At 36.6% G+C, this 14573-nt stretch overlaps 2 protein-coding genes across 7 annotated transcripts; one reads left to right on the forward strand and one right to left on the reverse strand.

Annotated features, from left to right (window-relative positions):
- The first annotated feature begins 341 nt into the window (after window positions 1-341).
- LOC117222651 (alanine aminotransferase 1) lies at window positions 342-9650 on the forward strand. Of its 5 annotated transcripts, none has more exons than XM_033474460.2 (10): window positions 342-641; window positions 816-916; window positions 1007-1167; window positions 2409-2501; window positions 2648-2899; window positions 3131-3548; window positions 6786-7115; window positions 7326-7770; window positions 7836-8104; window positions 8229-9650. In XM_033474460.2, exons 6-10 carry the CDS (start codon window positions 3243-3245, stop codon window positions 8505-8507), a joined length of 1629 nt encoding a protein of 542 aa, XP_033330351.2. In that variant the 5' UTR covers window positions 342-641; window positions 816-916; window positions 1007-1167; window positions 2409-2501; window positions 2648-2899; window positions 3131-3242; the 3' UTR covers window positions 8508-9650. The 5 variants fall into 5 exon arrangements, with proteins under 5 accessions (XP_033330351.2, XP_033330353.2, XP_033330348.2 ...); XM_033474462.2 differs by having other exon boundaries at window positions 883-916; XM_033474457.2 differs by having other exon boundaries at window positions 883-916; window positions 2810-2899.
- Window positions 9646-14385, reverse strand: black (glutamate decarboxylase-like protein black). 2 transcript variants are annotated; one of them, XM_033474456.2, is made up of 3 exons: window positions 12925-14385; window positions 10804-11204; window positions 9646-10733 (listed from the first exon to the last, which is right to left on the reverse strand). In XM_033474456.2, the coding sequence occupies exons 1-3, from the start codon at window positions 13219-13221 to the stop codon at window positions 9758-9760; spliced, it is 1674 nt and encodes a 557-aa protein (XP_033330347.1). In that variant the 5' UTR covers window positions 13222-14385; the 3' UTR covers window positions 9646-9757. The 2 variants fall into 2 exon arrangements, with proteins under 2 accessions (XP_033330347.1, XP_076377836.1); XM_076521721.1 differs by lacking the exon at window positions 12925-14385 and adding an exon at window positions 11749-12310.
- Between the last annotated feature and the right edge of the window lie 188 nt (window positions 14386-14573).

Below are 14573 nucleotides of genomic sequence, written 5' to 3' on the forward strand. Positions count from 1 at the left end.
GACAAAAAAGGAATTCCGTAATTTGCTGCTGTAAGAGAACTATTTCTGGTAGAAGAAAATTAGAAAGCAGTAACTTGAGATGCAAAACATAATGCACACGCTAGAAAATGGGTTGATCTTTTTGTCCTGGGAAACTAGAAACCGTTTTTGGTGCATACCTTTGCCCATATACAAGATGAACCGTGTATTGTTAATGGTTTGTTCAAGAACTATTGACGGTAATAACAAAGTTCTGTTCCCTATCGTTGACTTCAGCTAACACGTGATAATAATAAAAATGTACAGACGTATCTAGAACATCGGCCCGTGTTAAAAAAAATATGCATCATCCACCTCCTTGTGCGTCTAGGGGCGAATAGGGGAGTCCATAGTGCGGAGATCGCGACCCCGATGCAGCCGGGTCAACGCGAATGATCGGATTCAATCTGATGTTATGTCCGCGAAAGAGCGACCGTCTCTCGGGTGCCGTCAGGTTGCGCACGCTCCGTTCCGCAGCGTGTGCACGCAGAGGCTCGTCGGTCTCCGTCGGAGGAACAACAACTTGGCGAATTCGAGGAAGTTAACGGCCGGCCTCCAGGTGATCCTCCGTGAAACCGCGAAACACATTCGTTCCGGCATGGCACCGCAAATGAGGTTTTAAGGTGAGAGAACGGTGCAACGGTGCCCGAAGAATGCGAAAGCTTTCTAGAGGGCCCGCCGTTCTGTTTAATTTACCAGCCACTCTGTGACGAAGCGTGAAACTTAAAACGCGCCACGCGTTCACGCCGTCGAGATGTCCCGTCAGGGAGGTCTTCACGGCGTTGTTCGTCGATTAGGCTGACGGAGCGTCTTCCCTCCTTTACTGTCGCGCCGTCTCCTAACTGTTGTTGTTTGCCTGACCAGACGCTGACATCGAGCACGTTCCCCCTTCACGAAGGTAAGCGCATCAGAATCTTTACCGTGAAACGACCACAACCCGCTGGACCGGTCTCCCAGACGCGTTCTGACCCAATGTTTCTGAATATAGATCATTGCGGGCAAGACTCAGCACCACCCAATGCGCGGACACCAGGACTTAGTCGTTTACTAGCTTCTTTCACGGGCAATTGATGTAACCCGGTCTGCAAACCGCCTCAAAATTCGAGGAATCCTGGATAAATCCTATCGGAAGCGTCTTTCAATCGCCAGGTGAGTCTCGCTGTTTGTACGCTTCGTTCATCCTCATCGTGCTGAATGGTAACGGATCGATCTGTTTGTTTTTTAAGGTATCCCGCGATATTTTCCATCGATTTTGCAAGTACGGAATGTTGGTGATCTTGAAGTGTCCTTGACAGTTCGTTAAAGAATGCTAATGACGTGCACCCGGAGAATGCAGACACTTCAAGGTCACGCCGTGAAATATATGTGAAAACATCGTTGAAGTGATCTCGCACGAATTATTCTCGGCTTTTCGCTTTTTTTGGTAATGCCAGGGCAGATAGCAGACACAGGGCGCTAACAATAACTTGGAGTGACTCATTCTTTATGTGAAATGGAATAGCAGGCAGCAATTCGAAACCCAAAGCTTTTTCATTCTCTCATCGATCTGAGAACGGATATTTTCTATCACATTGTCGTTCGAAGCCAATTATCCTGCTAACTACTTCGTCAGTGGAGAACCATGGTCTTGGACCCGATGACTAACAAGCAATTGCTCTGGTGTTTGGACTATACTCAGAACATTTCTTTCCCATTATCGTTTGCAAATAGAACCGAGGAAATAGGAAAAATTCATCGGTGGTTGTTAGGGGCCAGACCTATACTTGGATAAATAGGGTATATAGGTCGGTAATGATTAGTTTGCAACAGAGGCTAGATCGAGGCTATCGATTAACTAAGTCATGGCAAGCGGTTAAATTGTACAACGTAAACGCGTTACATGAAGTTGATCATTAATTGCAACGGAGGCACGTTGCAAAGTTTAAATAAATCGACGGTGTGTTCAATATGAAAAAATGACTGTGTTCCTATATATGCATAGAAGATCGTTCGTTTAATTGCTAGTGTAGTAAACTGCCAGGAGATAAAATCGATTTTACGTAGATGGAGTAACATTCGAAAGGGATGTCCAGTTCCCTGGAAACAAGTCTAACTAGGTCCGCAAGATTATTGATTGTCGCAACGCGAAAGTCATGAAAACACTAGTTCAATATCTTCGAATCGTGTTGTTAGAATCAATTGGCCACCTCGACCGATAAAACAGAACTCTCGTGGAAAATTTCTGCACACTTATCGTCATATTTGACTATTTCCGTAACGCAGTCAGCAAACGCTTAACTACTTATAGGAAATATCTTCTTCGTTATCTCCTTTTAATCGTTTTATCATTAATTACACAATCTCTTGCATTGCGCTGTAGTATTTACTACATTGACTATATTTATTTGTAGGTTTTTGTGAAATCTGTACATTGCTCCTGGAAAGGAAAAGATACGGAATGGAGTAGATATAAATTGTGACGTCAGAAGATAAATAAGTTGAAGGTAATCGAAGCGGTTTTGGTTACTGTGTAATAGAGTATAATTCATGCTCGTGGATGAAATTCTAAGTAAAATTAGACTTTAAAACAAATGGAGACTAAAAATGAAGTATCATTAGATATTAATTCGACGAATTCTAAAATTTTTAGTAACGGGTTTGCGCGAACCGGCTGAATTTGATCACGGGTTCGGGATTAAAATGGATAATTTAAAACACCCGGTCTTTTCTCTACTCGACCACTGTCCTCTCATTCAAAATCCCAAACTACCCAGATCAGTCTCATCCAATTGGCAATCTCTCCACACAATAGGCACAAAAGTCCTACAAAGATCAACGAAATTTCCAAATCGAATAGCTGGATTTATCAGAGGCTCACTGACCCTAACTACAATTTGACCCAGTAAGTACCAAGATCATTGTAAAACAAATCAATCCTCAAGGGACCATTTAACCAGATAATGGATCTCCGATAGTCATTCAAAGATTCTCATTAGTAAAGAGTCATTACGTAATGCACATCTCGGATATACATACAACGAGTATGTATTGCGTTGACTGTATATTCGTTCTGATAGCTATACATACACACATACGTACTGACATACGTGCCTTCTCCCGTGACTATTTGCAGGTACGTGCGCGTGCGCAAGATCCCCCACTGCAGAATTCGTCGAGCGAATTATCGGAACCGTTTGGCAACTGATTGAACTGGAGGTGAAGAGAGAGGACTTGACGGTGGAACGATGCCGCAGCCACGCTGGTGGAACGCTGTTATCGCGGCCGGTCGGACTAGAACGTGGGAACAACGGACTGTTTCCGCGGGGTCAGGGACGCCAGGAGGCAGAGCATCCGCACGTTTGACGGCTGCGGAGACGGTAGTCCTGCGATCGGCTGCTGACCGAGCACTTCGTCGCGGCATGGCGAGCGTCACACCCGGCAGCAAGGTCCTCACCGAGGACACTGTCTTTACCAACCTGAGGAAGATGGAATATGCTGTGCGCGGACCTCTTCTCATCCGCGCCATCGAAATCGAAAAAGAGCTTCAGAAGGTAAGCACCCACGCAGACCGACCAACGATCAACTAATGCACACCCCAGAAGCAGATGCATTCCTCCAGCTTGATCTACATACGTACATATATCGTGTGCAACGGCGAACACGATGACAAATTTGAATGGACGCGCATATAGGACTGGGCGGAAGAAGTTTGCGAATCTTTTATAAAATGTGCGGATGAATGGAAATCACGACCACAGTGTATCAGGTCCACTGTTTTCCAAAATTACAGTTTACGTCAGTCAAATTTTGCATTCTTTCTGATGCTAAGTGCTATATTGGTCGTAGCACTTTTACACGGATTTGTTGATTATTCACAAGTAAACAAAGTACATTATATTCTGAAAAATAATATGCCATTACACTTTCTATGCGTTTGTGCAAACGTACTAGTAATTAATAAATATGGAATGTAATGATGATTACAAGATTTAAATTTATATTACAATTAATGAATTAATTTATACATCTAATTTGTAATTACTTGTTTGGTTCTTGCAATCTGCGTGTGCATCAAATGCATAAAAATCCATAGTCTAGTTATGATATCAAGTTCGAAATTGTTTTAACTTTCAAAGATGTGAGGAAATATATTGTTTTGCTTTTGTTTCATAATCATATACATAACTTGAGCTTTGTTTCCATTATTTACGATAATGTGGACTGATATTAAGAAATTAGGGCTAATAAATGACTGTGAGAATACTTGTGAATAAGTGAAATAACTATAAGACTAATCACACAGAGTATGATTAATTTAAAAATCATGAAGCAAGTGAGTTGAATTGAGGAAATTATTTAAAGAAAAGAGGTTATGTTGGTACAAAATATGCTTGTGTCGCAAAATCTTAACGAGAAGAGTTTACGATATTCTATTAATACCTTAAGTAAATATTGTATCATATCGTCGTAATAAAGATATCTTTTTTTAATTCAATAAAGGTGGGCACGATAAATGATGATAAGAAAGCTAAAGTTCAGTAGTTGCAAACTAATCTTTGCATAAGTATACATATTTCTATTTCGATTCGTACATGTCTAATCCTACATAACCGTGATTTAATTATTCGGAGCTTTTCAAATTTAGGTACGAAAGCCCGCGAAATTCAAATCAGCCTATTACAAACTTAATTGAAAAAGTGTTGATTCATGTTTAGTTTTCGAAAATGTACTGAATAATTTATTATTATGTTGTACCATATGTTGTTCGGTAAAAATATTTCTTCGCATCAGTTAACTCTACTAGCGTGACAATTGGCTGGTGTATCCTGTTTCAACACAATTGACATTTCCGTTATCGCTTAACATGTTTACTGTCATAATTCTTATCATTTAGAAACATAATGATTATAAAATAACACATAATAACTATAATTACAATACAAATTAGCATGTAATGGTATGACGTTGATTAACTTGCAGCAAGGTAACTAACAAGAACGACAGAACTTTTGTAACAATCGAACATTAGAAATAACATAATACGTTGCAAGCTCTTCAGTTTGGAAATTTGTAAATAATTCACAATTTCATATGAACTGCGTGTCGATTATTTTTCTGCATACAATCTCAATTTTTATCGATCGATTAAACCACCTGTCGCAGAGTCAGCTATCGAGGTATTACCAACTAAAAATAGAGTTTCGATTATCGCGTAATATCAATGCAACTGAACTACTTTCCGAAATAACGCGGAAACGTTCCAAATGCGACTGATGTAAATATCAACGGTTCATAACTCAAGCAATAATGCGTGCTTTTTACGTCGCGATTGTAAATCATGCGTGGTTACAAAGCACTATATTGCAGCTTACTTAGTAATGTGACTTGTTTAAGCGGTTTGCCGTTTGGTCACGTAATTCGAAACCATAAACCAAGGCAAGGCAAATAAACATTTCGCAAACTTATGACATCCTACGTTCACAGAACGATGGTAACATTAACCATAAATACCACTTATTTGCATAGTTATATAGTTGCATAGATACGAAAAGAGCCAAGGCCCGCCATAAAAGGAACTATCCATTTATTGTTATCGGTTGTCATTATTATACTTTTCCGATCATCGTTTATTGAAATTGACGTTTGTAGTGAGTCTCTTTAAGTTAAAAGCCATAATGAAGCCCACACAACGGAAATTCAATTGCCTTGACAAATAACCTTTAAATCACTATTTAAATTTTTTTTTAAATATCTTTTGTAAAACAAACTCGACAGATAGCGCTTTTAATGTGAACATTCAAATTGTATTTTCTAGAATGGCATTAAATGGAATTATCTTGATAGTTGTAGAGTTCGAATTAATTATTATCAGTTATTGTTATTATAAACAATTAGTTTGGTTATTGCAAACGTGTAAAAATCTTGTAATATTTCGATAGTTACGCAATTCAGTTAATGAATTTGCTAGCAATACTGCATGATCAGACTTTCAATGTACCGAGTGATTATGAGTCATACGGTTCAGTAGTGCCAACAATTGTTGTTAGCGCGTGATATGCAAAGTACAAGTTTAAACTGAAGCTGGAAACCGATCGCACCACCGCTAAACATGTTACTATACTAAGAATGTTTGTCACTTATAAATTATACATAGTTTTTACTTCTATAAATTAATAATTTATTCCTTTTCAACTTTTGTGGCCATTCATTTAAAAAACGCGGGCTTCCATCAAAACTGTACGCAACCTTGGATATAATTGCAATACTAACATGAGATCCTCAGTATGATTTCAGATTTCTAATAACACTAATCATGACTAATCTTTCAGCAATAACTGTGAAATATTACGAGAATAATTTTATTCGGCCTTTAGTTTTTCTCTAATCAGTTTTTAAAATAGTAATTGCGATTTTTTCTATACTGTATATTATGATTTTTTTAGGAATATAATTATTTAAATAATTTCATGGATTTTCAGTATTCCAAAGATTTTCATAAAAATCGACTTTTCAACTTTTTTCTAAATTAAATATCAATACTGATTTGTACTAGATATTTATCAATAAAATAAGATAAGATAATAATATTCTACACAATGTATATATGTAATGCTTAACTTTGAGATAGCAGTGACAATTATATCAATTTTTGAAACTCTTGAAGTTCAGATTAATTGTGGATCAGCAAATAACATTGAATAATGCATTTATAGGATTAATATTTATTTCATACCAGTTATGATGAAATTCTTTAAATTATACTTCATTAATTACCATTATTTTTTTAGGGAGCTAAGAAACCATTCAAGGAGGTGATAAAAGCCAATGTGGGAGATGCACATGCCATGGGTCAGCAGCCAATTACTTTCTTGAGGCAAGTACTGACTCTGACAGTATCACCGAATCTCCTCAATGATCCCAGTTATCCCGAGGATGCAAAGGAGCGAGCTAGGACCATCTTGTGCGGATGTAAAGGAGGCAGTGTTGGCTCATACTCGGAGTCAGCAGGGATTGAAATCATCCGCAAGCATGTTGCCGAGTATATACAGGACCGTGATGGACTTCCGTGTGATTACCATAACATCATCCTCTCGAATGGTGCCTCAGATGGAATCAAAGTGTGCAGATTATTTCTCTTATATACTTTATAAATATTCAATATATCTTATGCATTCTTTTAAGTAAGATCTCCAAGCTTTATAGTGACATCCATGATAAGCACTTTTTGTTTTTGTTACATCTTTGTATCATGTAGGAGTCATTACTGTGTACTTTAAGAGATAAGAAAATATGTCATGTGTAGTTATGTGCACTTTGTCTTGTTACAGTCAGTCCTGAAACTGTTCAATGAAAGATTGGATGGGAAGCCATCTGGTGTGATGGTCCCGATACCACAGTATCCACTTTACTCTGCCACAATAGCAGAGTTTGGTCTTAATCAGATCAGCTACTATCTAAACGAAGAGAACAAGTGGGCATTAGATGTATCTGAATTAGAGAGAGCTTTGAATGACTCAAGAAGAAATTGCAACCCTCGTGTATTAGTAGTGATCAACCCTGGTAACCCAACTGGCCAGGTTCTCACACGTAGTAATATTGTAGATGTCATTCACTTTGCATATAAAAATCGATTATTCTTGTTGGCCGATGAGGTTTATCAAGACAATGTGTACGATAAGGATAGTGCCTTCCATTCTTTCAAAAAAGTTATGACAGAGATGGGAGAACCATACTCTAAAATGGAGTTAGCGTCTTTCATGTCTGTGTCTAAGGGTACGTTTATAATTATTAGTAATCAATGTATATTTTTCTTTTTTATTATTGTTATTTTCTAATAGGATATATGGGTGAATGTGGTATCCGCGGTGGATACGGGGAACTAATTAACATGGATCCCAAAGTTATGGCGATTCTGTTGAAATCAATCTCAGCAATGTTATGCCCCACTGTTCTGGGTCAAGTTGTCATGGATGTAGTGGTAAATCCACCAAAACCCAATGAACCGTCTTATCAATTATTCATAAAAGAAAGAGCAGACACTCTCCGATCACTGGCAGAGAGATCGCGGCTAGTGGTTGATACATTAAATAGCATTCCAGGTTTCAAGGTATTGAAAAATATCCTGCAGGCTTTTATTTGTTTTGAAAAATTTTACAAATTATTAATGTTTCACACTTATTGGTGATCACTAGATAATACAAGATTAATTAAAATTTTTCTTGAAATTACAGGTGAATCCAGCCATGGGTGCTATGTATGTCTTTCCAAGATTGGAATTACCAAAGAAAGCCGTAAAAGCAGCCGAAGCAGCAGGTCAACTGCCCGATGTATTCTATGCTTTTAAGTTATTAGAATCTACAGGTATTTGCGTGATACCTGGATCAGGTTTTGGCCAACAACCCGGGACCTATCATTTTAGAACAACGATTCTGCCGCAAAAAGAGAAAATGAAGGAAATGCTTAGGAACTTAAAACAGTTTCATCTTAAGTTCCTGGAAGAGTACAAATAAACGTACAATTGTAACATTGTTGCATTTTTTAGTACTTGAAATGCCAGGATAACGATGTGCAGATCATCAAAATTTATATGAATTGTTTTTAATCTTACGGAAACTTTTTAGAGGCAATATTCGCATTTTCTAACAATATATTACAAAAACTATTTACACTATTATCGAGTAGTTTACTATTGCAGCACGAATTCTGGCATAGATAGGATACTATTCTAATAAATCTGTTAGAATTGTGTAGACAATCGTCTGCACAAATGATGAATTTCGCGATTCTTCGAATGCTTGTACATACAATACGAATTTGTTATTACATTGAAAAGTTGATGGTATTCACTTCTTTTTCAGAATCGTTTAATGTGTGGTCGGTGTGTATGTGTATAGTAATTATAAATAATGATATCGCGAGATTATACGATATGTTTTTATAATACTCACAACGATTTTATCGGATCAAGTATGTTTAGACAGCTTTTACTGGTTACTTGAATTTCCACTCGTTGTTTATGTTACTAAAATACTTTATTCCAGAGACATTGTGAACCTGTTCAAAACGATTACGGGTTCAGGTTGTTCAGGTTTTCTATAGGTCCCATAAGTGCAACAAAATCAATTCAATTGAAATGTCTAGCTTAAGTGTATACATTTGCCCAAGATCCTCAATGTGTTCTTAATCAAAATTCCAATTATTGATTATGAGTAACTTAGTGATTATCTTAAACTTGCCAGATATAACTTCCCTTAATATTCGTTGTTAACATATTTAGTGGCATTGTAAAATATATTTTTTTATTGTTTGGTGTTAACTATTTCAATGAAATAATACATACTACACGTACTTATGATATTGAATATCACATGGATGATTTTGATTAAATATTTGTGCAATCACGTGAGATTTAGGAGCTTTAAACATTTGAACACGATCCTATATGAGAAGACAATATTATATTTGATTGCATGTCTTTTGAGAATGCATACCACCTGTATGCTTTTACACTTGTAATTGTTTTCTCAGTGCATAATCTGTTACTACTGTAAGCAGAAACATGTTCACTGAAAGAGACCAACGATCAGAAGATATAAAATAATTTTCTGATGAAAAATTAATAAAAAATAAAGAAGTTATTGTACCATATAAAACTTATGAAAGGATGCTTTATTCTTAATTTTTATTACATGATGTATCTTTCTCACAGTATCTTAATTCTCACTGCGTATTGCCTTAACTTAGATTATTTATAATTCTTCTATAAGTCACTAGCGAGCCTCTCAATCTCCTCTGCGAAGAATCTCATGTCTGTTTTCGTCAGTCCAGAATTCTGCAGGACGAGCCTAAAGAAGTTCGGTAATTCCCTCAACGGTTGATAAGTGATCAGCATCGATCCCTTCTTGACCATGCGTTCCTTCACCGTCGGCCCAATTTTTTGAAGAGCCTTCGACAACTCTTCACCCTTCAAGTGACGTTTCGAAAACGGCACGTACCAGAAGCAGACGTTAGTGCACTCGGGCTCGAGCAGCAGTTTGAAGCCCTCTCTCTGTTTCACATAATCAGTAAAATACTGAGCTAACTCGAACACGCGATCCACGTGCTTCTCCAATCCTTGAGTGCCCTTTGCCTTCCACATGAACCAGAATTTCAATACATCTGCCCTTCGACCACACTGCACATGTTTGTCTCCATTGTCGTAAGAAGTATCATAGAACTTATCTGGCTGAAAGAGATAGCTGGCTTTGGAGCCATGTGCAGCCTGCAAGAGTCCTTGATGGCGTAATAGCAGTGTTGAACATTGTTGTGGCGCAGCAAGCAACTTGTGAGGGTTCCAGGTAACAGAATCTGCCAGCTCAATACCATCCAGACGGTGTCTGTAAGTTTTAGACATCAATGCTCCTCCACCCCAAGCTGCATCTACATGAAACCACATATTATGCTTCTTGCAGATGGCTGCTATATCTTTCAGAGGGTCGTAAGCTCCCAAGACAGTTGTTCCAGCTGTAGCAGAGACCATCAGAGGAATAGCACCTTCGCTGATGACTTGATCAATCTGAACCTTCAGATCTGTGATAGACATCTTGCCATTGGAATTTGTCTTCACCTCATAGACATTGCTGTTTCCTATTCCCAAGAATGCACTGAGTTTCTTAACCGAATAATGAGCATCCTGCGAAGTGAAAACTATCAGTCTGCCAGCACTGGACATGCCTAACTCTTTTAATTGTGGAAACCTAGGGATAATCACTCAATTAATGTGATAAATGAATCTCAAGTGTTAATGATAGGTATCAAAGTCAGTACCTGTAGTAACGAGCCAGATTGATGGCATAGCCATTAGCGATGGAGCCGCCTGGACAGAATATGCCGTCGCCTCTACCATCCTTCCAACCAACTATCTTTCTCATCTCTTTCAACAATTCTTCCTCCATCAAGGAGAACACTGGTGAGACTTCGTAAGTGTACACTGAAGGATTTAGAGCGTCTGTCAGCCATTGTCCGAGAAGACCGTACGGGTCTACGCTGGAATACAGTTGGTTCACAAACCGAGGATGACCTGTTTTCACGCTGTACTTGATCACGTTGCGAGCCAACAAGAACAGCTTATCGTGCGAGCATCCTTGATCAGAGAGCGTTAGATCAATGGCTGAATGGAGCGCCGTTGGCTCCATCCATTCCACCACACGATTTTTTCTCGAGGTCCCCTAAAGGATTATGAAAGGTAATTCTACAGCATAATAAAGAGTTAAGGTCATTTTAAAGTTCGTTGCTAGGAAATTATACTTCTGATGCAAATAACAGGTATAATTAAAGAAATTCAAGATAAGTGGAGGAAGCAAACACATTTAAAAACTTTTCCAAAGAAAAGAGATCATGGCTGTTCTGCTTCATTGAAGTACAATGTAACGCTTTCGAATTTTTTTTTATTCGACCTTCAGCAAACATTTTCACAGCATTATGACTATTCAGTCTGAAGAACTAACTTGTATCCAGAATTAAATTTTATAATATATATCTTTATAGAAACCATTAAGATGAAGCTGGTGGCAAATGTTACACTGTTCGATCAATTTTTTACTTTTTCCTAAACTATTTTTTGTTTCGTCGATACCGTTTAATTTTGAAAGAAACTAAATGTCCACAAAAGTTAAATTGTTCTTTTTGCTTTAATAATTGTTTAAACATGTGTACATATTAATAATGTGATTTTCTTTTAGAATTACACATCCAAAATATAAAATGATTTACAGTCGAGATATCTATTGAACAGTGCCATTTCTGTTGGCATTTCCTTGATGCTGAAGCCTCAGGTAAGTGTGCCACAGTGATTTCAAAAGCGTCAGTAGGAAAATCTAATTGTATTTCTCGGTGACGCACTCTTTTATCTGCTTCGCCTTAGGCGAATTGCGAATTGCGGCAGTCACTCGCATTCATCTACGGCGTAATTCTTTGTCCATGAATTGACGGACTGTCATTAATTAGCGAGGGAAAAAAATGTATGAAGAACATTTGAGTCACAGAGAACAAATGGAAGGGAAGTCGGACTCTTAACGAGTCTCGATGATCAATGACATCTTTCACAAAACGTTTTGCATTATAATTTGTATTTTACTGCTTATGCAACTTCATATGGAACTGGTTTTATGTTTAGAAAATGATAATCGATGTTGGAGCAACCATTCATTTCGAGAAAGAGTTCAGCTTATCCTCTTTTTTATTGCAACGTAAATGCTGCTCCAAAATTCCATGTTCACATACAATTTGATGCAATATTTGATGAAACAATGGTAGAATTATACGAACGTTAAATATGAATGGCGCATGAGGCATGTAAATGTAAACATCTAATTTATATATATCACGTATACGCGAGTATATTACATACTACTATTATGCATTAATTGTTTTCTGTTACGAATGCATCGCAATGAATTATTTAAACGTAATGAAAATTTCTTATAAAAAAATATTCTTTTGTTAATTTTTTATGTTGTCAGAAACGTTCTATTAACAATTAGTCTTTCTGCTGTTTCTAATATTCTTGATACCATTTAAAATAATAAACTTTTTATAACAGGAAATATCCTCCCACATGAACACTCTGGGTCAACAAAGGCATCTACAAAATAAATTCAAGTGTCTCTGTTTCTCATATTAAATCAGGTAAATCTATTAAACTATGAATATTATTATTAAACTCTATTAAACTGTATAAGAACATAATTAAATACTGGAGTCTCTTTAATAATCAGTAGACTGTAAATTTTATACATAAACCTTAATCATCTTATTTATGACTAGATAAAATACTTAATAAAAAGTATAAATTACTATTCCCTTCTAGTCTCAGAAAAAAAACACAATCAAAGTATATCATAAACAAATTGAACTTTAATTACATCGATTTTCAGAAAATTATCTTACCTTGAAAATTGCTTCTTCCAGCAGCAGATTGACAAAAGCTCTCATAAACTTCTCATGAAATTGCCTTATGGGTAAACTCCTGTATTTGTGATTTTCTGTGACATCCTCTTCACCGATGGGACTTGGACAAGCCTCATCTTCATTATCCAACGATGAAAGAGCAAGATTGTTCTGCAAACCATTGATGGTCGCCGAATTCATAGACACCTTTCCCAGAGCGTTGTCTGCTGTCTGAGGCACTAACTGATCCGAGGTTTCCTCATTCGCCGGCATGATTGATGCACCGAGGCTTTCCATGGTCTGGTCCCGAGATGCTCGTCAAGTTTCCTTTATACTTATTAATTCCCGCGGATCAAGGACAAGATCGTTGCGTGTTAACTACCTTCGGTTTGTTTAGAGATAGTTTGCAACTGGTTTTCCCTTTTCTGCTTCTTTCCTCAACTCCAATTTTGCTTAATTGAGGTGTTTGAGTACTACTGAACTGGGAGCTTTCTGTGCAAGTACCAGAATGGAATACCAAAACAGTTTTTATGCCTTTATGCCTTTAAATGTATCTTTGATCATTTCTAATAGACAAATAGAATTTATTAGGAAAAAGTGCACAGCAAAGTAATGTAAACATTCTACTATTTAAAAGTTAAATGCAATCCATTAATCCATCGATTTATGCAAAACGATTATGTGGACACAACAAATATTTTCCTCAATAATGACCCTCCCTGACCTGTTTATTACACCACGTTATACGTGATGTAACAATAATAGTACGATTCGAAAGCTGCTTGTTTCATAAATAAAACAAAATACCTTTTGAATAAATTGAAATGTATCGAAGCTTATTCGAGGAAAACGAAAATAAAATGAAATTCTATTGAAAAATTGAAATCTTAAGAGTATCCTAATGATAATATTCGTACTTTGACCAAACCGTTTAGAAGAAATTGTTATATTGTTCATTTATATTAATTTTATTTCATTGTTTGTAAATTATGGACATGCAGATAATCTAGCATCTTACAGTGATTATGCAGTCTTTAATAATACAAGAGAAAAATACTTGGTGCATATATGCATAAATACATATGCATGCTCAGAATTGCAAAAGTGGAAATATGTTATTCACGTATCTCATGCACGCTATCACGGATTATTTGGATCAAACTTTCTTAGTGACTATTCAGCCGATTATAGGTAAACGATTAATATTCATTAATTATATACAGCAATTAAGACTTTTTCCATGGAATGTTAATAATCCTTAGCGCATATATCTAATCCTTTATAAGTAATTGTTGTAATCAATTATACTCTGTCATCTCAAGTTAAAGAATTATTTTTATCATATCACAATCTGATTATCTAAGCAGATATGTCTTTGACGTCAATTCTTAATGGACGAAAATTCTTTATCCACACATTGTGAGTAACAGTATAAAAATACCCGATAATGCTATATAAAATATATTAACACTTTTTACAGATTTTGTACGCTGTATATAAATCTGCAAATTTGTTTATTTCCTGTGTATAACTTTCTAAGAGTAAAGTAACGATTAAAGTGTAAAAGAGACTTAATAAAACACGATAAAAAGATTGATAAATTCAACAAGTTTTAATACCAATTTCAGTCTTTACATATTGTTCATAAG

The sequence above is a fragment of the Megalopta genalis genome, chromosome 5 (assembly GCF_051020955.1).
Source record: "Megalopta genalis isolate 19385.01 chromosome 5, iyMegGena1_principal, whole genome shotgun sequence".
Taxonomy (NCBI): domain Eukaryota; kingdom Metazoa; phylum Arthropoda; class Insecta; order Hymenoptera; family Halictidae; genus Megalopta; species Megalopta genalis.